Source organism: Mya arenaria, chromosome 6 (assembly GCF_026914265.1).
Source record: "Mya arenaria isolate MELC-2E11 chromosome 6, ASM2691426v1".
NCBI lineage: Eukaryota > Metazoa > Mollusca > Bivalvia > Myida > Myidae > Mya > Mya arenaria.
Window position 1 is genome coordinate 8,131,196 of NC_069127.1, and position 22,689 is coordinate 8,153,884.

The 22,689-nt window shown below is 36.3% G+C and overlaps 1 protein-coding gene across 8 annotated transcripts in view; it reads right to left on the bottom strand.

Moving 5' to 3' along the window:
- The window catches only part of LOC128237037 (androglobin-like), a 105,562-nt gene that overhangs the window by 77,296 nt on the left and 5,577 nt on the right, over nucleotides 1-22,689 (bottom strand). For all 8 annotated transcript variants that reach the window (XM_052952216.1, XM_052952215.1, XM_052952221.1 and 5 more), the window contains exons 2-4: nucleotides 18,674-18,749; nucleotides 18,042-18,077; nucleotides 17,504-17,596 (exon numbers count right to left, since the gene is read on the bottom strand). In XM_052952216.1, the coding sequence (XP_052808176.1) occupies nucleotides 17,504-17,596; nucleotides 18,042-18,077; nucleotides 18,674-18,714 (170 nt within the window). In that variant the 5' untranslated portion in view covers nucleotides 18,715-18,749. The remainder of the gene's footprint in view (nucleotides 1-17,503; nucleotides 17,597-18,041; nucleotides 18,078-18,673; nucleotides 18,750-22,689) is intronic.

Here is a 22,689-nt window from a genome sequence, read left to right on the forward strand (position 1 = left end):
ACATATCGACCATCACTGATGGCCTCAGCCAAATAGCCTTTCAGGTATCGACCATCACTGACGGCCTCAGCCAAATGGCCTTTCAGGTATCGACCATCACTGATGGCCTCAGCCAAATAGCCTTTCAGGTATCGACCATCACTGATGGCCTCAGCCAAATAGCCTTTCAGGTACCGACCATCACTGATGGCCTCAGCCAAATAGCCTTTCAGGTATCGACCATCACTGATGGCCTCAGCCAAATAACCTTTCAGGTATCGACCATCAATGATGGCCTCAGCCAAATATTCTTTCACGTATCGACCATCAGTGATGGCCTCAGCCAAATACCCTTTCAGGTGTCGACCATCACTGATGGCCTCAGCCGAATACCCTTTCACGTATCGACCATCACTGATGGCCTCAGCCGAATAACCTTTCAGGTATCGACCATCACTGATGGCCTCAGCCGAATAGCCTTTCACATATCGACCATCACTGATGGCCTCAGCCGAATAGCCTTTCAGGTATCGACCATCACTGATGGCCTCAGCCGAATAGCCCTTTCACATATCGACCGTCACTGATTGCCTCAGCCGAATAGCCTATCACATATCGACCATCACTGATGGCCTCAGCCGAATAGCCTATCACATATCGAGCATCACTGATGGCCTCAGTCGAATAGCCTTTCACATATCGAGCATCACTGATGGCCTCAGTCAAATAACCTTTCACATATCGACCATCACTGATAGCTTCAGCCAAATGGCCTTTCGCATATCTGACTCATAGAATTCTAAAGCATCAAACAAATCATTTGCCTGAAAGACATTTCAGGTTGTAAATATTAAATAATGGACATAACTTATTGATTGCTATCATTGTACAAAAGTTTGCAATGATTGAACACTTAGCAGATTACTTAAGGATACTTTAATTAATACAAAAGGTTTTCTTTAAAGGAATTTCTTATTTAGAAAACGAACTCGTAATAGTTTCCATATATATCGGAAAACAATAAAGAACAATTTCATTGGACTTCCATTCAGAATAAATTTGACTTTTACCGAGGGACGTCTGAAATTAATTACGGAATCTATATCCGCTCGAATGCCCGTTTTAAGTTCAAAGACCTTCATCGAAACAAATGAAAAATAAACCGACCACAGATTTAAGGCAAGAAGTAAATATTGTCATAAGCTAAATCCTCCCTATTATCACCGACATGCTAAGTCCGACCACTGTTAGATTGAAAGGGACATAGAATCTTCTAGATCACTTGCAAATCCACAACTTCTCCATTCAACCGAAGGCAATGTTTACGATTATTACCATTTTTTCTGTCTAGTTTGAATTACAATTAACTTTTTAACTTATATACTGTTTTTTGGCTTACTGAAAGAGTAAACATCGACAAAAATGTCAATACAAAAATATGAACTTATTACACAGACTTAAGAATACTATTAACTATGTTGACTAAACATCAATACAACAGCAGGCATGGAATGTTCCTCACAACCATCGGCACAGAAGTGTTATTAACGATCTTTGTTTCAGAATGTGTCAAATATAAGCATTAAGAGACGGACGAGACATTTTAACAACTATTTTGCCTTCATAAAATTTGTTATCCCACCATGGAAAAGGTCCCCTACCACACCTCCTTATGGCGGTCAAGTATATAATTGCCCGACCGCTACTCTGCAAGACCTTGATTTCCATGGAGAACAACAATAATTGCAATAAAATCTTGATAGTTCCCTTCAAAAGATATAACACCCTCTCTTTTGCTACAAGAAATCGGCTGCAAATCTAAAATGTATGTGAATGACGACTTACGCAATGACTGATGCCAATCCCATTTGAGCTTTCCCGATCTTTTTGAACGCAGAGGACAACTTCTTCATTCCTTTTTCGTTTGTCGGAGTTTCCTGACTGGCGGACGCTCCCGAAACGTCGCTCAGGCGGTGGAGCGTGAGTCGCTCTGAAGTGCGTCCCTCCGTTGCCAGCGACATCCGCTTCAGGTTTTTCCAGCCGGCCTCCGATGAACCGGCGTCTCCAGAAGTGGAAGCGCCTTTGCCACCTCCTGAGCTCATTTTTCGTAGCAGACCGCGCATGCTTGAAGCACTTCCACTGCTACTCTCTCGGCGTGACCCCGCTGGCGTTACGGGACCAGGCGTGGTAGCATCTTTTTCCGCCGATGCATTTAGCTTGTTAGATCCCGCGAGTTTCCCCCAAGACATTGTTACACAGATGTCACCAGACACTTAAATAACATTTATACCAAACAGAATTTCAAACACAACAAAATCGCTCATTCAGCACACAAAAATTCACTTGTACTCATTTTGAAAACGGATTTAATTAGTGTAATCCATAAAATATTTAACAATCTTTATTACAATATCCAAAGCTGGTGGTATATCACCCGTCTTAACGATGTACAATATCCATCGCCCGTACCAAAGATGTTTTGTCCGGTTGGCGACCAACAACAGCGATGAAGTGGCCAAACACGCCTGTACAATTGTTTGCGAAAAGCAACCACTTTTAAAATCAAAAGTCCATATAAATCAAACCCTCATCAGCCTAAACAAACCAGACATTGTCCCTATATTGACATATCCATTGACCGCTGCCGTTTCCATTGTCCGTTCGAAACGCCCTCCAATTTGAGGACCAAATTTCAATATTTTCTGCGAGAAAAGGCGTTAAGCCTTTAAGCCAACACACCTCTCATCACGGATTGGAATTAATCACTGCAATTTCTCTAGAATTATACAGTCCCATAGATAGTACTCTTATGTCACGCGTCAAACACATCAACAAAGCCTGTCACTCTGATGAACAAACAAGCCAGATGAATGCCTCCGGTGCATACGACATAAATATTTCCGGACAAATGGAGGATATATCGGAGTTTCTGGGACAACCCAATGAAAACAAACTGGAAATTGAATCCTTTTGAGTATGGTTTTATGACCTAAGACATTTCTACAGTTGCCAATTAACAGGCCTCTTATCGTGTCTATGGCATGTAGGAGCCCTTCCATATATCAATACTCAAACAAAGAATCAAGGAAAGGGTTAACTATTGGAAAATAGGCAAAATGGACTAATTAAAATAAGCCGATGAATCAACCTTTTGAGTGATAGTGAAAGTTGAGATTTGACCCTCAACCAATTAAGGTATGACAAATTCACTCATACTAATAATGAGATAAACCAGCTACCAGTAATTGATTTTTCGAGATTATGCCAACAAAATCTGTTGGGGGATAGTCGAAGTGGTCCGTGAAATATATGCGTTGTTGTTAAAGTGAATCGAGCACGGATCGCTGGATTGAGGTCCATCGCCATAGCCACTATACCACTGCAACCGCGTCATACCCGATGCTAAATTGGAATTATTTACTTTTAGGCAGAGCTATTTTAGGCATTTGATTGTTCCGTGCATTTTTTTCTCTCAATATATTTTATATAAGTCTGTTTAAGATGGTTACAAAACATTGAATCATTACAGGTGTTGTTTTGTTTTGGTATTGTTGTATATGTGTAATTGCCATAGCAATAAAATATGCTTAGAAGTTACAAAACCCTTTGCCTCTAATACATATTTATTAGGGATGGCAACGAGTAGTAAAATTAATACTCGAGTACTCGGACAATCGTTCGATCGAGTACTCGATTACTCGGAAAAATTGAATATGTGTTCGCAACTTTAGACAAGATTGTGTATACATGTATCGTTAATGACGTATGTTGTGCGTTGGTCGTATTATTGGTCATTTTCACCTTTAAAGTAAACTTTCATTACGTATTTTAACAAAAAAAAATGATATAAAAAGAACACAAATGTTGTTTCAGGCTTTTAATTTGTCTTATTCGTTTCATTTTATACAAGTATGCACTGCAGAAATGAACAACAATCAGAATTACAATGAACGAAATTCAGTACGAAGTTCAGTTGTTTACTCTACATATTATTATTTTTTTAAATGATAGTTTTTCGTACTGTGTAATTGTTGTTTACCTCATTAATATTCATAATTCTTGATTTATAATATCAACCAATCAATCGTGATAATCATTACAAAAATAGTTAAAATACGCCCATTAAGAAATCAATTGAATAATTTTTTAATCCGCTTATGTATCAAGTATTATTTGCATTTTTGGATTTTAGCTAAATCTATTTTCCAATATTAAAATCCGACATAAGAACATCGTCTGAATAATCTTGTTATCATAGTTTTAATAAACAAATCTTCTTGTCAACAGTGATAATTTTAATTTTCTGATACGTTAATAAAGTTCTATCTATTTAGAATCGATGTATTTATAATCTTTTAATATGATACTATTCAAAGTCTTAACTGTTTTGCTAATATTATTTAATTTTAATCTTACCTGAATGCACTTATTTGTTATCTTTCATGTCTACTGAAAATGATAATACAATATTGAAGTTAACAATCTATGTATACCATCTGTTAGATATGATAAATGTGTAAATCGTATGTTGCAACTACTATACTATGTTTGTTTTTTTGTACATTTTGTGTATTTTGGGCCGGTGGCCTTTATTTACTTGAATAAAATGAATTGAATTGAATTGAATTGAATTTCAGCTTTGAGTTGCATTATTGATATGTAATTTGATTTGCATTTTGTCGGAAAATAGCTGTGCATGCCAGTGATGTAATTTATGCATATACGACGTGAACTGAAGTGTCATGTATCTTGTATCTCATCCAAACAGCGTCATTTACAACAGAGACCACGACTACAATTGCCTTTCAATGAGACTAAATACAGAGACCACGACTACAATTGCCTTTCAATGAGACTAAATACAGAGACCACGACTACAATTGCCTTTCAATGAGACTAAATACAGAGACCACGACTACAATTGCCTTTCAATGAGACTAAATACAGAGACCACGACTACAATTGCCTTTCAATGAGACTATACAACAGAGACCACGACTACAATTGCCTTTCAATGAGACTAAATACAGAGACCACGACTACAATTGCCTTCCAATGAGACTATACAACAGAGACCACGACTACAATTGCCTTTCAATGAGACTAAATACAGAGACCACGACTACAATTGCCTTTCAATGAGACTATACAACAGAGACCACGACTACAATTGCCTTTCAATGAGACTAAATACAGAGACCACGACTACAATTGCCTTTCAATGAGACTATACAACAGAGACCACGACTACAATTGCCTTTCAATGAGACTAAATACAGAGACCACGACTACAATTGCCTTTCAATGAGACTATACAACAGAGACCACGACTACAATTGCCTTTCAATGAGACTAAATACAGAGACCACGACTACAATTGCCTTTCAATGAGACTAAATACAGAGACCACGACTTCAATTGCCTTTCAATGAGACTAAATACAGAGACCACGACTACAATTGCCTTTCAATGAGACTAAATACAGAGACCACGACTTCAATTGCCTTTCAATGAGACTAAATACAGAGACCACGACTTCAATTGCCTTTCAATGAGACTAAATACAGAGACCACGACTTCAATTGCCTTTCAATGAGACTAAATACAGAGACCACGACTTCAATTGCCTTTCAATGAGACTAAATACAGAGACCACGACTACAATTGCCTTTCAATGAGACTAAATACAGAGACCACGACTACAATTGCCTTTCAATGAGACTAAATACAGAGACCACGACTACAATTGCCTTTCAATGAGACTAAATATTGTGTTCATGCTTATTGAAATGTATGAACGCATTTGGACTAATCAATTATAATGGACATACATGTATTAAAGTTTTTAAGTGGTTCGGAATGAATGAATGAAATGGAAGTCAGATATAGCTAAGGGGAAATATGTGTGGTATTATTAAGGATTTATAAAGTCCTTTTGAAAATGAGAATTACGGTGCCATTAATTATTAAAGGAAGAATGACAATCATTACAGCAATGATAACTACAAATTCAGTAATAGTCTACCAATACCAAACAATTTTTGTAATAAGTCAGTAATGCCAAAAAAAGAGAGTTAAACTTGTGAATGTACTTTCAGCTTCATGAATAGATTTCGATCAGGAACAAACGATATAATCTTTTTAAATGATAAAATCCAGTCATAAACAGTGAAAAAATGCTGATAAGAACAAGTCATGATCTCCCCTACACGCCCCCGCCCCCCCCCCCCCCCCGACCTCCCATCTGCTCTCGTGGCTTATATCAGGATATATTACAATGTCCATTTACATGCTAAAAAGTGATTTATGAAAAAATACCGTAAATCCATTTATGTAAACGGAAACAAATTGTTAATGTAAATATAGCCAGCTTAGTTTTGGCTAATTTCGCGTGTTCTTTGGTGGCTCTTTTCCACAAGGCAAGATGTCATTAGACTGTAAAATCTTCGTATTAATTATGGATTACATCGGAAGTTCAAACGGGTCATAATTAATAAGGCGAACATGAATTCTATGGAGGTGTTTTTGCCATTTCCCTCTTTCATCATCACTATACGCGCCATATTGTACCCGGCGTTCCATGCCGCATTCACTGTGCCATGCCACATCCGTTCTATATGTCGTGGTACATGTTTAAAGTTGCACTCTATCAGATTGGACGTTTTGACAACTTTTTTATTTTTTGTCTTGGAACGAGCCATTTTTTTGCGAAAATCTATGGAAACCAGTTATATAAGACTGCTGACAAAAATTGATCGCAGATTTTTATATTTAAGTTACAAAAATGATGTTTTATGCATTTTTCTTTGACCGTTAGGAAGGGTTTAAGCTATAAAACATTAATTTTCGAACGGAAATATGAAAATCTACGATCTGAGTTTTTGTCAGCAATCTAATAGCATTGGTTTGCAGATATTTACGCAAACATTTGCTCTTTCCAAGACATAAAATTGTAAAAATGGTATATCTGTGAAAGTGCAGCTTTAAGTGTGTGCATATTGTATGGATAGAACTTTAAATAACTATTAATTCTATTTGAAACCCATATTACGTATACATGTTTACCATAGACTGCAATAGGATATAAACCACAAGAAATGGTACTCAGAGGTTATAGACCCCTTAATGAATTTCCTATATATCCTATAGTGAATTGACCGATTTGAACGCGAAAAAATAATATAAATTCGATAAAGTAGCGCAATGAGATATGATACGGTGACAATGTAAACACAATACAGGTCAAGTACATCAAGCATCATCAGTATTGTTTTTAACTCTCAAACCGTTTAGCTTTAAAACCGACAACGATGGAAAGTAGCCAATGGTCTGATATGGTATGTGCATTGTCATGTGATAATACATAGAAAGAAAAAAGAAACATGAAACACATTGAGAAGTCACTCAGAGAAAGTTATCAATTCAACATGTAAGAGTCATTCAATACAAGAATGAAACCGAAATCGACATCCAATGACTTTTAGATATTGCTCTTTGAATATCAAGTCGAATGTTTTGCTGATTGATGACTAGCTAGCTCAACATTTTGAAGGACAAGCTGAATGTCGATTACTTTTGGGCCACTAATTCCACGTACCATAAAACGTACCATTTTAACGGGGGGGAAACGTTAACAAGTAATCATGGCGATATGGACTAAAGGTTGTCTACAAGAGGATCACTTACAGCTGAGAAGATCGCCGCCGGCGGGTGTCTGGAGGTTGTAGAAGGCCGCCGTCAAACGAGCTCCTCATAACGCTACCCCGGCGGCTCACCGACGGAGACACGTTCAGCGTATCTGTCTCCCGGCGGATTGACATCTCCGGGGTTTATACGTTCTCCGAATTGAGCACCCGTTCAGTAATGACAATATGCCCCGTATATTCTATGGTCAATGTCAAAGCTGAAGTGCGCTTTGATGACACTCGCTTTGAAGTCAATGTTCAATCTAATAAAGTGTTCATATATTGACGCAACAGACACTACCATCAATCTATTTTTAACCGTTTACATTTATTAAGTCGAAATGAGGGTTAGTTGGTGTTAGCACGATCGAAAGTTATCTTGCACGATCCGAAGCATACCTAAGAGCTGCCTAATTTAAAAGTGGACAACTCTTTTCCCAAAACTCCTTTTTTATAGATCTACATCTATGTGTTTTAACCATTGCCGTACACACGAATACTGTAACAAACAACCAAATATTTATCTCTTAATATTACATGCGTTCATCCATATATTCGTATAGCCATACACCAGTTTCTTATGATTTTTATCTTTCACGTTTCATACTATATTATTTTGGCTAGATTGTGAAGAAAGCTGACAGCTAATAGAATCACGCCCGTGTGCGTTTCTTGGGCAGAAACCAGGTATCCCAGCTGGGGATCGAACCCACAACTTATTAGGTGAGAGGCGTACAACTCTACCACTTAGCCACTCTGATATATTACGTTTACATTTGCAGTTCTGTTTTTTTGCCCTCAGAAGGGTACACACAATATGAAGTGATTCAATCTTAATGAAATTCACAAACACTTCAGATCTTCTGTTCAATGAAACAACTTTCTAAAGTTCATTTCCCATCATTCGGAAACGTTGCTGAAATAATAGGTTTGAATCAGTTAATTGACTGACGCTATCCATCATACAAACATGATCTGTATTTCAAACAATATAAAGTAAATAATCCAACTGAATTATTCCATAGCCATACGTATCATTATAATACATCAGACTACAAGTAAATTAACAGACATGACATGAGCTGCGTTAACACAAAACACAAACATTCACTGACATGAAACTTCGGAAACTACACTGTAATTGAAACAGCACTGCGCTTCATTTTTAAGTACAAACAGAAGGTGACGGCACAAACGAGAAATCCAAATGCCATCCGCGTCGGCAAGAAACTATTGTATTTAAAAGCATCTCATATCGGATTAAGGTGAAAGACATGTGCGACATTGATTTAAGATCCATATTTTCTGATTATATTCTGGGACACTAATTTCCTGCCCGCAATCAAAAGGCTGTAAAATCCATGTGAAAACGACATGTTATATAAACCGAGCATATTAACTGCCCTTGCATTTAGAAAGCTGCTTTAATGAATACGCTCCTTGTGTGACAGACATATTTCGAGTTTCTTTCCCGAAACCAACAACATTTTAAAAAGATACGGCTAATATGTTAATATAACACTTCGTGTTCGTTTTGTTTTTACAAGTGTTCATAACTAACTTTCGGTTTAAAAATGTAATTAAGGTTTCACATCGGTTCAAAACTCTTCAGCAATAATCAAAAACAGTATCTAGATATAATCACAGTGTCGTATTTCTCATTTCAACAAGAGGGCGGACAATGCGTTCATTAATTGTTAAATATGTGTATTGTAACGTGGCTGGAGTTTCCATTCGAGTAATGCCATGGAATGCAATGAGACAGTTTTGAAGAGCACTTTCTCTGTGGGTAGCGGTTGGAACTATTGTACGCCGCTACCTCAAATCCACAGGCTTCGTCAATTAACTTATTTTGTATCACATTCTTAAATTTCCATTTTGAAAGAAAACGTGAAGATGTATCGTTCTCTATTCCATGTTACAAAAAAGCAATTAAAAATGAATACTGCATGATAACCGAGTATTCGCATTGTTGAAAATCAAATGAAATAATTGTATTGCCTTGTCAACTAACGCGTTTTACCCGTCAAGTAAGATAAAACAATTGCCAATGAAAAAGGACATTGTGATGTTGTTTAAGAGGATCTGATGGTTTTACTTGGTTGAAGATATTACTGAGTTTTAAAAAATCTTCACATCATAAACTTATAAAGTATGTAAAAAAAATGATGGCCTTTGGGAGGAAAAGAGTTTTCTTAAATGAAAAGGGGGTAATCAAATGTTCCACTAGGAGAGCCTTCCACGTAATTTGTAGCAGGAAAAAGGCTTGGACATTCAATAGTAGAAATACCAACTATTTGGATTTTGAAATAGAAATAGATATGACAATGGAAAGAGCAATGTTTTTGTTTATACTAATGTCATGTTATATATTTTATGTATTTATTTTAGTTACGTTCTCATTGTGTATATTGACATCTGCATCCTGAATTAATACCAGTCCAAGCGATAACATGCATATGTTTTGAATTATCTAATAATGATAACAGTAAGCCGACCTGCTTAAAGGGTCTACCTGTCTGTGGTTGAATGGTTCTAGCCTTAAGCTGGACGTGTCTCGTTTGGCATATAATATCAAAATTGTAATTTTATATATATAATTTATATATAAAATGAACTTATGTATATCATTGATGTTGAATGAAAGTTGAATGAACGTATTTACAAAACATTTTTATATCAATACACTGAGACAACTATCGGATACCTTGAGTGCTTAATACGTATATTATGAAAATGGATAGTCTTAGTATATTTAATATGTAGCTTTTGAGAGTAATATATCGCAAAATTGTTGGCAATCGTGTATAAACTGTTCAATTCCTAAACAAGACAGAAATATAGGTAACTATTTCATACAATACGGAAGAGCGTCTGCGCGTGCGGATGGAGTCTATAAGCGGTATCTGTAGCCCCTCGAACGAGCCACGCTTGCTAATGGAGCCCTTCCGGTTTCCGAGAGATGGCGGCAACGCTAAGCTGTCAATTCCGAAAGACCCTCGCCGAACGGATGGCACGCCTATGCTGAGAACTGTCGTCATAATTACCACAACTGTCTGGTCATATTTACTAACATGAAAGTAGTCCGCGGCCACGTAGATGTTAGATAGTTTATTATTAAGAAGTAGTGTTTTATTTTTTCTTAAATGTCCAATAACACTTTACATCACAAAATAAATGTTTTTCGCCACAGCTTGGTGTTTTGTTCTGGGAGATAAATACTAAATAAATGTTCCAGTGAAAATCCCTCTGAAGTTGACAGGACTGATGTATTGGAAAGAAGATTAAACGTTGTAAGAGGATCTGGAAAATTGTCTTCGATATGTAGACTGCAACATTTTCTATCATACACTACTCAAACCCTTAGATAATGTCGCTGGATTTTGTATATATTTGGTTATATAAGTAAGGAGAAAAATGAGAAAAGCGTGCCGTGCAAAAATCCGCAAAAATAACATGTGATAACCGATGATAAAAAGAAGAGTGTTTTTATGTTGTTGTTTTTTCATGAATGTTCCTTTAAGGTTTAACTCATTCAATATTAATATCAATATGTTAAGCAATTCTCTATAACTATGCCGTAGATTTTCTTTAAGAGACCACAACAAAAACAACGAATTTAGCAAATTCACTTTCTCTCCAAGAGATCGTGATAGGGAGTCGATCTATTTTTTATGCACTTGCTAATTGCAATTGAACGACCTATTTTATTCAAAAATCGAATTGAATGTACTTAAATTTTGTTCTTAATTGGTACGGAATTACTGGACGTCAGTTATAACTGTGTGGTGAATATGTGTGGCATTATAAGAGTACATACTGAACTTTTTGGCCTTTAAAACACAAAACGCGCCATTATATACTAGATACAATACAGCAATCATTACAACGATTAATCGTTCAACATTCAGAATATCCCCAAATGACTGGCAAGTTTTAATAATTAATACCTGCAAAAACAGAATACAATATGTGAATTCACTTAGGAATTCCTGACCTAGAGCCAAGTGATGATAAATTCATAGAAGTAGAGTATTTTGACGTGATTTGTTTCGGCAGGCTTATTATTGTGACTAAGAAATGATAAAAATAAATCGATTCAGATTAGTAACAAATGAACGTTGAGCTCAGTTCGTTTGTTATTGATCTGAATCGATTCACGATTTCACACTTTGTAAACGTCGTTGAAATGTGTCGCAGCCCTGTGCACGCCCACGTTTGATATGGAACTGAGAGCGGGCTTGAATCCCGTCGTGCTATTTCGCACCCATCGTATCAATGTCACCCCCATCGTTTTGTTTTATATTATATGTCTTTGGCGTTTACCCAGTGCCATTAAACTGGGTTTATGTTTAAACTGTTTGCTACTGAGCTTGTTTCTGTAGTTTTTCGCATAAATAGTGTGCTAACACATGGACAACTACCAAAAAGATTGTATGTATCAATGCCATTAAAAAACAAGATCGCTTTCAAACTAGGAGAATTGCTCCAACAAATCTCTATTTGAAGACACTATAACCTGTACCTGGTCACCACAGCTTCAATATTATTTTAACCATAATAATGGGCACTTTACGAGAGACTTATCAATTCGACATTTACAGCAGTCTTTCAATACTAGGGTGCGTGGATCGGCAATCAACAATCAAAGACTTTGGACATTGCTCTTTGAATATCGAGCCGATTATCAAGCTGAATGATGGCAAGCCAGCTCAACTGAATGATGAACATTTTGAACATTTTTTTTTTTGTGATGAATGTTCAACTGAATGATGACGAACCAGCTGAACATTGGATGTTGAGCTAAATGTCGATTACCGATTGGTCGATAACAGCACACAACTTCAAAACTGAAATAAATCGTAAACGATCGAAGACTCAATGCATCTATATGGACTTAAGGTTATAAATCTACAATAGGCTCACTTACAGCAGTGAAGATCGCCGCCGGCGGGTGTCTGGAGGTTGCAGAAGGCCGCCGTCAAACGAGCTCCTCATAGCGCTACCCCGACGGCTCACCGACGGAGTTATGTTCAGCCTATCTGTCTCTCGACGGCTTGACATCTCCGGGGTTTATACGTTCTCCGAATAGAGTACCCGTTCAGTATTGGAAATTTGTCCCGTTCGTTTTATGGTCAATGTCAAAGCTAATAATGTGCTGTGTTGCCCCTTGCTTTGAAGTCAACGTTTAATCCAATGCGTTTTGATATATTGACGTTACGGACACTGCCGACTTAAGTGATTATTAAGATTTGCCTGCGCAATGCTGACACCAATCGAGTCTTACCTAAAGAGCAGCGGATTTTAAAAGTGGAAAGTTCTTTTCAACAAAGTCTTTTATCTTATCAGACCTGCATCTTTGATGTGAAATCGTTGCCGTACACGCGATAAATATAACAAAACGTCTTGATTACCAATCTCTTTTTGAACAAAAATAAGTTCCACACGTTCATCCATATATTCTAATAGATATGCATATAATTTTCACCATTGAAATGTCTCCATTGAGGGCTTATCTGATTACATTGTAAGTATCTCTCATTACGATTCTCATCTTTCATTTTTACATCCGCAGTGATATTTTGTTTTCTCCTAAAAGAGTGCGCACATATATAGCGATACAAATGTAATGACATTTACAAATCCTAGAGCAATTTTACAACTTCCTACAAGTTCAGGTTCAATTAATCAGAAAAGTTGTTTAAAGAAAAAGTTTGAATCAGTTGATTGACTTATGATATCCAGCATACAAACATGATCTGTATTTCAAATAATATAAAGTAAATAATCCAACTAAGTTTATTCCATATCAATACGTATTATTATAATACATCTGACTGCAAGTAAAATTCAGGATTAAAAATTAACAGATATGACATGAGCTGCCCTAACACATAACGCAAACATTCACTGACATAAGCTGCCTTAACACATAACGCAAACATTCACTAACATGAATGACGAACTGTTGGAACATTCTCTGTTATAGACTTCAACAGTGCACTGTATTTTAAGTACAAACACAAGGTGGCAACAGAGACCAAGAAATTGAAATGCCATCCACATCCAAAAGATAATATAATACTAAAACGCATCTCATGTCGGATTAAGATGAAAGACAAGCGCGACTTTGGTTTAAGATCCATATTTCCTGATTAGATTCTGGGACACTAATTTCCTGCCCGCAATCAAAAGGCTGTAAAATCCATGTGAAAATGACATGTTATATAAACTAAGCAAAAACATTCAAGAATATTAACTGCCATTTAATGTTCACGGTTTCAGCTGAAAAGCTACTTAAATGAATACGCTCCTTATGTGGCAGATAGATTGCGATTTTCCCCCAAAAGAAAGCAACAGCAAAAGCGAGAATTCCTAATAAATTTACATATCACTGAACATGAGGAGCGTTTATGCTCTTCAAGTTTTGAGAACTTACGTTCACCGTTTCAATCTAAATGAGGTACTCGATCAGTTCCAAACTCTATATAGCAACACTCCAGCACAGTATCTAGATATAATCACAGTGTCGTATTTCCGGTTTCATCAAAATGGCAGACAATGCGTTCATTAATTGTTTAAAATTTTCATTGTAACACAACCGAGTTTAAGTTAGAGGCATGAAAGCAAATGGGAAAGGAAGAGACAGTTTTGAAGAGCTCCCTCGCTGTAGTATTGTCGGAACCATTGTATGCATCAAGGCGTCAACAATTAACTTCCTATGATTTATTTATTAACCTTCCCTTATATATAAAAAAATGAAAAGGAATATCATCTGGTTTCAGAAATTTGTGTTATCAAATGTATCTAAATGATTCACAAGGACCTCGCATTCGCATTGTTAAAAATCAAATTCATTGTTTGTTGACAAACGTTTTCCTCTCATTGAACATTGTTTGCGACTGAATTAATACAAAGCCAATGACAATAGTGTCAAGCTATTTGATAGTACACGAAGCTGCCTTTGATGAAGCTATCGATATCACTTAGTTTAAAGAAACACTATTTGAATGTGATAGTAAAATTATAAAACTGCTGATCAATAAATCATTTTGAAATATAAAAAGGGGATAATCAAAAATTCGACGAGAGAAGATAAATACTAATTTATCGACCTTGGAAAGATAGTTGTCCACATAATAATTACTGTGGACGTTAACAGAGAGACATCAACAGTTGAAATAGCAATATGCACCTTGTGGACTCGGAAAGAGTTACCAGCGTATGACCTTGCAAAAGGGACATACATATATAGAAACAAACTCCATGGGAAAGTAGAGATGTCCAAACTTTCTTCACGGACTTGTCGAGATGGATTATTATATTAAGTATTCAGAAAAATGACACGAGTCATCCCATTCGAAAGTGAGAAATCCATATTGAAGACAGGTAAGAAAAGTACTTTAAAGACACGTCATATACCAACAGGGTGTTATCTGCATGGTAACATTGATTGAAAAAAGAAACCCACAATTTGGATTTGGAAAGAGATTTGCTTAGAAATGTATACCGTTTGAAAATGTAATAAACACGTTTTTGGACATGACAAATAGAGAACGACGAAAACCCATAGATTATACTTGAAACAAAAAATAGCATGCTTTTTGAGAAACACAGATGCTCAATGTTACTCTATACTTTTTGGAAGGTTTACAAGAGCTACCCACTATATGGGAAGAAAAGATACCGACAATTATGGCTTGCAAATACTTTTTTTTGGACTAGGACACTGCTATTGGAAAGAGAGAGAGAGGGCCACAATATAAAAACAATGTTACCCACTTCATTAAAAGGGGATACACACATCTTCGTTCGATTTATAGGAGCGATGTCAATGTTTTTGAGTTGGGAAAGATCGTGTGTCCTCTGAAAGGGAGATACTGACATTGTAGACTTGAAAACATAAACGAGAGGTGTATACGTCCACTCGAAAAGAGAGATGCGCATATGTATGGCGAGAAGAGAGATACAACCATTCTGGACAAGGATACAATTTAAGCTTGGAAATAGTTGTGTATTGTATGGCCTTGGAAAAAAATAAACATTTTGAACTTGGAAAAAATAACTTGTATTGTTTGGGTTTGGAAAACGTATGTGTTTGTGTATTGTGTGTCTATCGTTAAAGTGTCCATTTAGCCTCAGTCATGTGCCCTCGTAATGTTTTGGCTACTGGGTTTGTTCTTTTAGTTTGCATTGCATTATCTGGAAATGGAAAAGTTTCATTACATGGCCAACTTATTCCCTTTTCCTTCCCTATTACACTTGAAATTACCAATTGTAAAAGAAAAAAAGATCACTTGAAATATAAAAGAAGGATAATCAAAGGTTTCACTTGCAAAGAAAACTCTGTTTTATCGATCTTCAAAAGAGAGTTGTGCACATAAATGGTAGATATTTATATTTTGGACATTAACAGAGAAATGCCAACAATTGTTGACTTTGAATAAACTTGGAAAGGGTTACGCGCTTACGACATTGTAAAGATAGATATACATATTTAGGACACCCACGTTATGGCGAGAGAAGTTCACTATATGGAGGTCTGTGGTTTTATTTGCAATAAAGAACAGGTACACATTCAATTTGAACGTGGAAAGAACGGTTACCTACTTTATGGGGAAAATCCCTACATTTATACATGAAATTCCAGACCTAGATAACCGGTCATTTCAGCCTAGGAATAACATAAGTACATTCCATGGCCGACAGTGTAAGACAGATTCATCCCAACCCGAGCGTTTTTGTTCCATACGGGTGTTATTTTATATTTGCAAATATCGCTATTGTTTCATAAATGTACCGACTGAAAAAACAACACATTAACGACACATAAACCTCGCCCGAATGTATCTATAGAGATCTGAAATGGGACGTAACTGTTGAAAAATGTACTTATAAGATGTTGTAGTATAAGTAGTATTTAACCTCAAAACAGTCTTGCCACGCACGCTGTTTTCCATCGTCGGCACCTACGGTACCTTATATCCGTTATACTCCATAAAGCCTAGCGTAGTAGTTTATCGGGGGTATCCGACGATGGCTGTTTTCGTTTGTTATTTGAACGACGTGAATCTTTTGTATCTGTTAGCTTTGATAGTCCATATTTTGGTAATTGTCTTATAAAATAATGTTCTATGAATTGTTTACTTGTTCCAGGTTCCTCTTCCAGTTGGAAGAATGTTAGTGAAAGGGTATTTCGGAAATGCTTTCAAGTTCGGACACTATATACGGGAAGAATTTCAGGTTTACAATTCAAACTCACTACATACTTATAAATCAAAGGAATTGAATAAACTCAAAAACAGCCAACCTTCAAGTGAAATTGAAGTTTAAGTAGTATCGCTAAACTTAGTTTCCACACCATAACCTTTATAAGGGTTGGGAATTGGATGCAACTCTCTTCTATCCGACCATGATACTTGTGATCTACTTCAATGGCATTAATAAAAAAGAAATATCCACATCTGTATGGGAAGGAGATTTGCCCATCTTACGGAAAATAAGGTAAAGAGAGAACTACCTTAATGGAAATAACTGTTACCAGAGCCATCCTCGTTCTATTTGAAAATAGATCAATATACGTAAAATTTTGGAATTTTAAACGAGGGAAACCTACACGTCTTTCCTAAAGAAGAAAACCTTCCATATTGAAATAGTTCCCAACAGGTTGGACCTTTTGGACCAGATTTTTGCCACAGAGATGATACGATACCTCTTGTCTTCGAAAACTACGGAATCTTAATCAGAGCCTTAGACAACCAAAGATAAAAACATTATGTTTTCACGTTGGACTTGACAGTTTAAAAAGGCCAAATAAACGAGAGATACGAGGTACTCACATTTTTGTCTTGGTGAGCAAGTTCATCATCTTGGATAGCTTGTCGCCCTTCTCTGAGTTGGCACTCGGTACACGTGCAGGATCATCCTCACCACTGGCAACAATAGAGCGATTAGAGTCACGTGGTTTTATACTTCATTTAGTGTATGGTTAAAACCGGGATATTGCCATCTAAGGTTTAGTAACATGATCTTAAAGAATACAGTTGCTCTAAACTGAAATTTGAATTCATGTTTAAGTCCTCTAAAGATTTTCTCTTTTGCCTTAGTTTTGAGAACTTGATATTCCAGCAGAACAATTTTAGTGTTGTTAATACAATTTGGTCATTTACTGTACGATCTTTCACGTTTAAAACTATACTGCATAGAATATGCATCAGGTCTTATCAACTGAAATGTGTCACTGAATTTAAGACTGAATTCTAAAATGTATCCAGATATCTTAATGTATTACACTAATTGAAATGTGTCTCAGGACGACAGATCAAAGCAAAACAGTCAGCTTAAGTGGACTTTTTAGAGAAAATAAATAAATCATACTCATCAGTAGCCTGTTTCTTTGGCGCGCCTGGTTTGCTGAAAGTAAAACAAAACATACAGTCTTAAAGCTTTCATGGTGTATAAAAAGCAAATCCACAGTGTATTAAGTTTTAAGCTTGATAATAACTTCATCCTAACGATAAAAACTTTTTAAGAAAGTATATGGCATATAAAGTAAGGACTTCACATGAGTTTTCATGGAATGCAACAATCATATAATTAGTATTCGAGTGGAGTTAACAATGTAAAGCGAGCTTTTGGCAAGCTTTATCACGTTTCCGTAAAGAGTTTGGGGAATAATTTCATAAAATGCTACTGGTTGAGAAGCAGTTCCCGACAGTATGTTAATGGCAGCACATGTAATATTCATATTATCACACGGCACATTCGTCGCCAAAAATGAAGATTGTATTCATTGTTTGTTAAAATGTTTGACGAAGAATCAGTAGGAAAATGCCAATTACGTTGTAATATAAAAAACAAACAAATACGTAATGGTTGTTTTGCACTCGAAACACCTTTAAATTCTCAAAGTAAATTTGCCATATCCCAACTGGAAGTGCAGCGTTAAGAGAAAAAAATAGTACAAGTATATTTAATATGAATCTAGGAAAATAATAAACAAGACTTACTTTTTCATCACATTTCCCAGCAGTTTTTTGAAGGCAGCCATCTTTAATGTTAATTATCTCCTCGAAGTAATGATTCCTGTAATGCGATTATAATTGTGATTATAAATAATTGCCATGAACATTAGAAATAATTGCCGTACAGCATTTCTGACCTCCATTGGTTTATAAAAATGGCATTTTACTTTCTATGTCTAAGACACTATATAGAGTGATGTTCTGTGTAACAACCACCGAGCAAAATAATAGTGCATATTTTTTGTCAAAGATTTGTACCGATGTAGGCCTTTATGAAAAGCTTTGTATTTTGTATTTTTATACGTGACAAGCATGTAAACGATTATGAATGGTGGTAGTAGTTGTACAATTGAATATTCTTAGGGGGACTTAGCTTTTTACTTGATCTTTTAGCAAATGTCTTCACCTCAAGAGTGAATGTAAACACTCATTTTCTATAATCCCATAGATGTCTTTCAAGGCCTTCATCGTTTCCCATTTATGTAAGAGAATCAATTTAGATGTTCTTTTTTTCTATTCGAGCATTATCTGGAGGGTGTGAAATTACATCAAGTCGATTTGTTTGGTTTGCATATTGTGGGCAAATCCATCACCTTATAACGCAACTCACAATATAAAGTAATTCTATTTCTTTCATTGAATGCTAAGTTTGCGGGGATTAATAATTTTAACCTAATCACCAGTTGTGGATTTCGTCTTTTATATAAAGGAATTCTAAAAAGTACCGACATGATTTATGTTAATATTATGACTATTGAAGAACAAACGGTATTTTATAAACGCACAGAATCTTTAATGTATTGGATTCTATCAATAAGTCTGAATAAACATAATTATTTCAACCCAAGATTTAGTGTAGTTTCAGTACAATAGTGTCGCCGCAGATTATTGCAAGTACGGGGTCCGGTACAATAGCCTTAAACTTATAGAATACAGCCGAAACACAGGTCCAGGAAAAACATACTAAACGTTATAAATGAAGCTCTTGGATACATTCTAACAACACCATAACTCAAGCTTTTGCAGAAAAACAACCCTCTGTGACCATTACAATAAAAGTCATCACAGAAAATTGTTAATGTTCTCAGAAGGTTATTTTTCTGCAAAAACTTATACATTGTAGTAGTAATAGTATTGTAAGAATTTGGCCATTTCAGCAATAGTGAAAGTTCAAAGCCGCATGCCCTAACGATACATTCGGCACTAAATAAAGTCTTAGTCGGTTTGTCCTTGCATTGGTACTCGGCCTTTCCTGGCGTTTACATTCGGCACTAAATATAGTCCTAGTCGGCTTGTCCTAGCCTTTATATTCGACATTAAATATTATCCTAGTCGGAATGTCCATGCGTTGACATTCGACCATAAATATAGTCCTAGTCGGCTATTGGGCACTAAACATAGTCCTAATCGGCTTTTCATTCCGTTTACATTCGGCACTAAACATAGTCATAGTCGGCTTGGCCGGCACTATATATTGTCCTTATCGCCTTGTCCTAGCGGTTACTATCGGCACTAAATATGGCCCCTATTGGCTTATCCATGCGTTTATATTCGGCACTAAATATAGTCCTAATCGGCTTGACTTAGCTTGCACAGAGATGATCTGCACCAGGTCCGAAGGAAGGGAGTTCCAGTCTCGTATGGTATGAGGCAGGGTGCTGTTCTTGTATTGTTCGTAGTTGGCCTGGAGTTCAATATAGGTTGTGTCTCCTATGGAAACGTGCTGGGGCAACATAATTTGGTATTTAAATTGGAGAACGGGTGTCTACTGTCTATGCACTTTATCGAGGGATTGAATATCCTGTTTAAAGTATGGGTCCCAGACTGAAGATTAGTATTCAAGATGTGGTCGTATTAGAGAGTTGAATGACTTTCCGTTTACTTCTTGCTTGCAGTTATAAACATGTCTCCTCAGTAGGTTGAGTATTTTTGAGCTTTTTCCTGTAATGTTGCCAATATGAGTTTCCAGGCTCAATCTGATGTTAATTTGATTCCGAGTTATTTATGATGTAGAATACTCTGGAGTGGTGTCTTACTGATGGAGTTGTGCGTATCGCTGTAGTCTCTTTTTTCTAGTAATTTTGAGGACGTGGAACTTTAAGGCACTTTAATTAACCATGTTTTTGATCATTGTATGAGTAAATCTAAATCTTGTTGGAGTTGTATCTGGTCTTTGACGTTGTTGATAGCTCTGTACAAACGACAACCATCAGCGAATAATTTGATCCTAGTTGTGAGTGAGACCTTGCCGGCGATATCGCTGATATATAGTAAAACATCAGGGGACATAGCACCGTTCCTTGGAGGGCTCCCAAGAAGATTGGGGATCTTGTAGAATTGGAGCCATCAAGGACCACTCACTGTTTACATAACCAGGACTCCAGGATCCAACTGTGTGTGGCTCCGGAGATCCCGTAGTGCTGTAGCTTGTATAGTAGTCGGTGATGGGGCACGGTCTCGAAAGCCTTACTAAAGTCAAGTATTAGGAGGACGGTGGTCTGTCTCTGGTTGAGTCGTATGGATAGATCTACGACTATATTAAATAGCTGGGTTTCGCTGGAATATTTAGCTCGAAATCAATATAGAAAACAAACTAAAATTTTCTTCTAAGTTGTTCATAATTTGACTTAAGATGTGCTCCAAGGTTTTACAACATCATGCACAGGTCAATGATACTGTTCGATAGTTAGCTGGGCAGGTCTGTTTGCCTTTCTGGATCGACCTATGGCACCCCCTTTGGATTTTTTTTATAATTTCAAGACCAACAATGATTAGAACACTATTCACACACAAACCTCAATATTGTATTAATTTCAACTATGCTGACTTATTAAGTAGTTTTAAATTAGTAAGTATAATTTATGATAATAATAACAATAATACAAGTAAAACACAGAGAGATACTCAGATATGCACAAATATAACTTTATAATTTATATGTTTTAAATAGAATAACATAATTAAAAAAAAATGTTTTCCCCTCCTCTTCCGAGTCCTAAATGCTTCATAATTTCCAATTTATTTCAGCCGGAATTGCGGAATGACTTTTCAACTATGTGCATCATTTAAAAGTCTGCGTATTTTTCAGTTTGAGTAGAATTCAAAAAACACCCGTTTAAAATCCCTTTACATACCACCTAATAGTAAACAGAGGTGGGTTGTCAGCCTCATAATACGAATCCACACAATCAAAATAGTCAACGTGGACAGGAATGCACAACCAAACCATTGCTATTTATCAAGCCCTTGCTCTTGTATAATTCACAGTTTTAGGCATGAGTTCATATTATTGGTTTTAAAATTTATAATGAGTTCTCATTTGTAATGTAACCTGAAATAGCATTCAATATTATTTCAGGGCTATGGTATGCAAAAGTACTTAAAGTAAATTGTAGGTATTAGTTACTGCATCAACAATATGCAGAGGTACTTAAAGATACTTTTAAGTAATAATAACTGCACTTATTAAATAATTAAACAGTACACACGAGCGCTTCCACGGCCTCAATGCGAGTGTATACTAGTATCAATCATGAAGGTAGTGGGTAAAATAACCGTGTTTTATGTTTTCAAGGAAACACGTGTTGCTAACAAAATACAGGGTGACAAAGCTCTAAACATGTTTGTTCTCCGAATAGAAAGAAGGCCACCAGAGTTGAAGAAATGTTTGACAAACTCCCCAAAACAAGATTACTGTGAAGGTGAATTGTTCACGCGAGAACTGATCAAATGAATGATGTACACGTTATGTTGTGAACACGTGAACTAATATACACATGCAGTGATGCACTCATGAAGGTAAGTGCACTTGAAGTATGGTATATGTGAAGTAGTGTACACGTTATGTTAAAGCGAAGTAGTATTATGCTTGAAGTAGTGTTTTTATGAAATAATGTTTACGCGACGTACTGTACACATGAAGTAGTGTTTACGTGAAGTAGTGTTGGCGTCAAGTAGTATACATGTGAACTAGCGCACTCGTTAAGTAATATACACGTGTA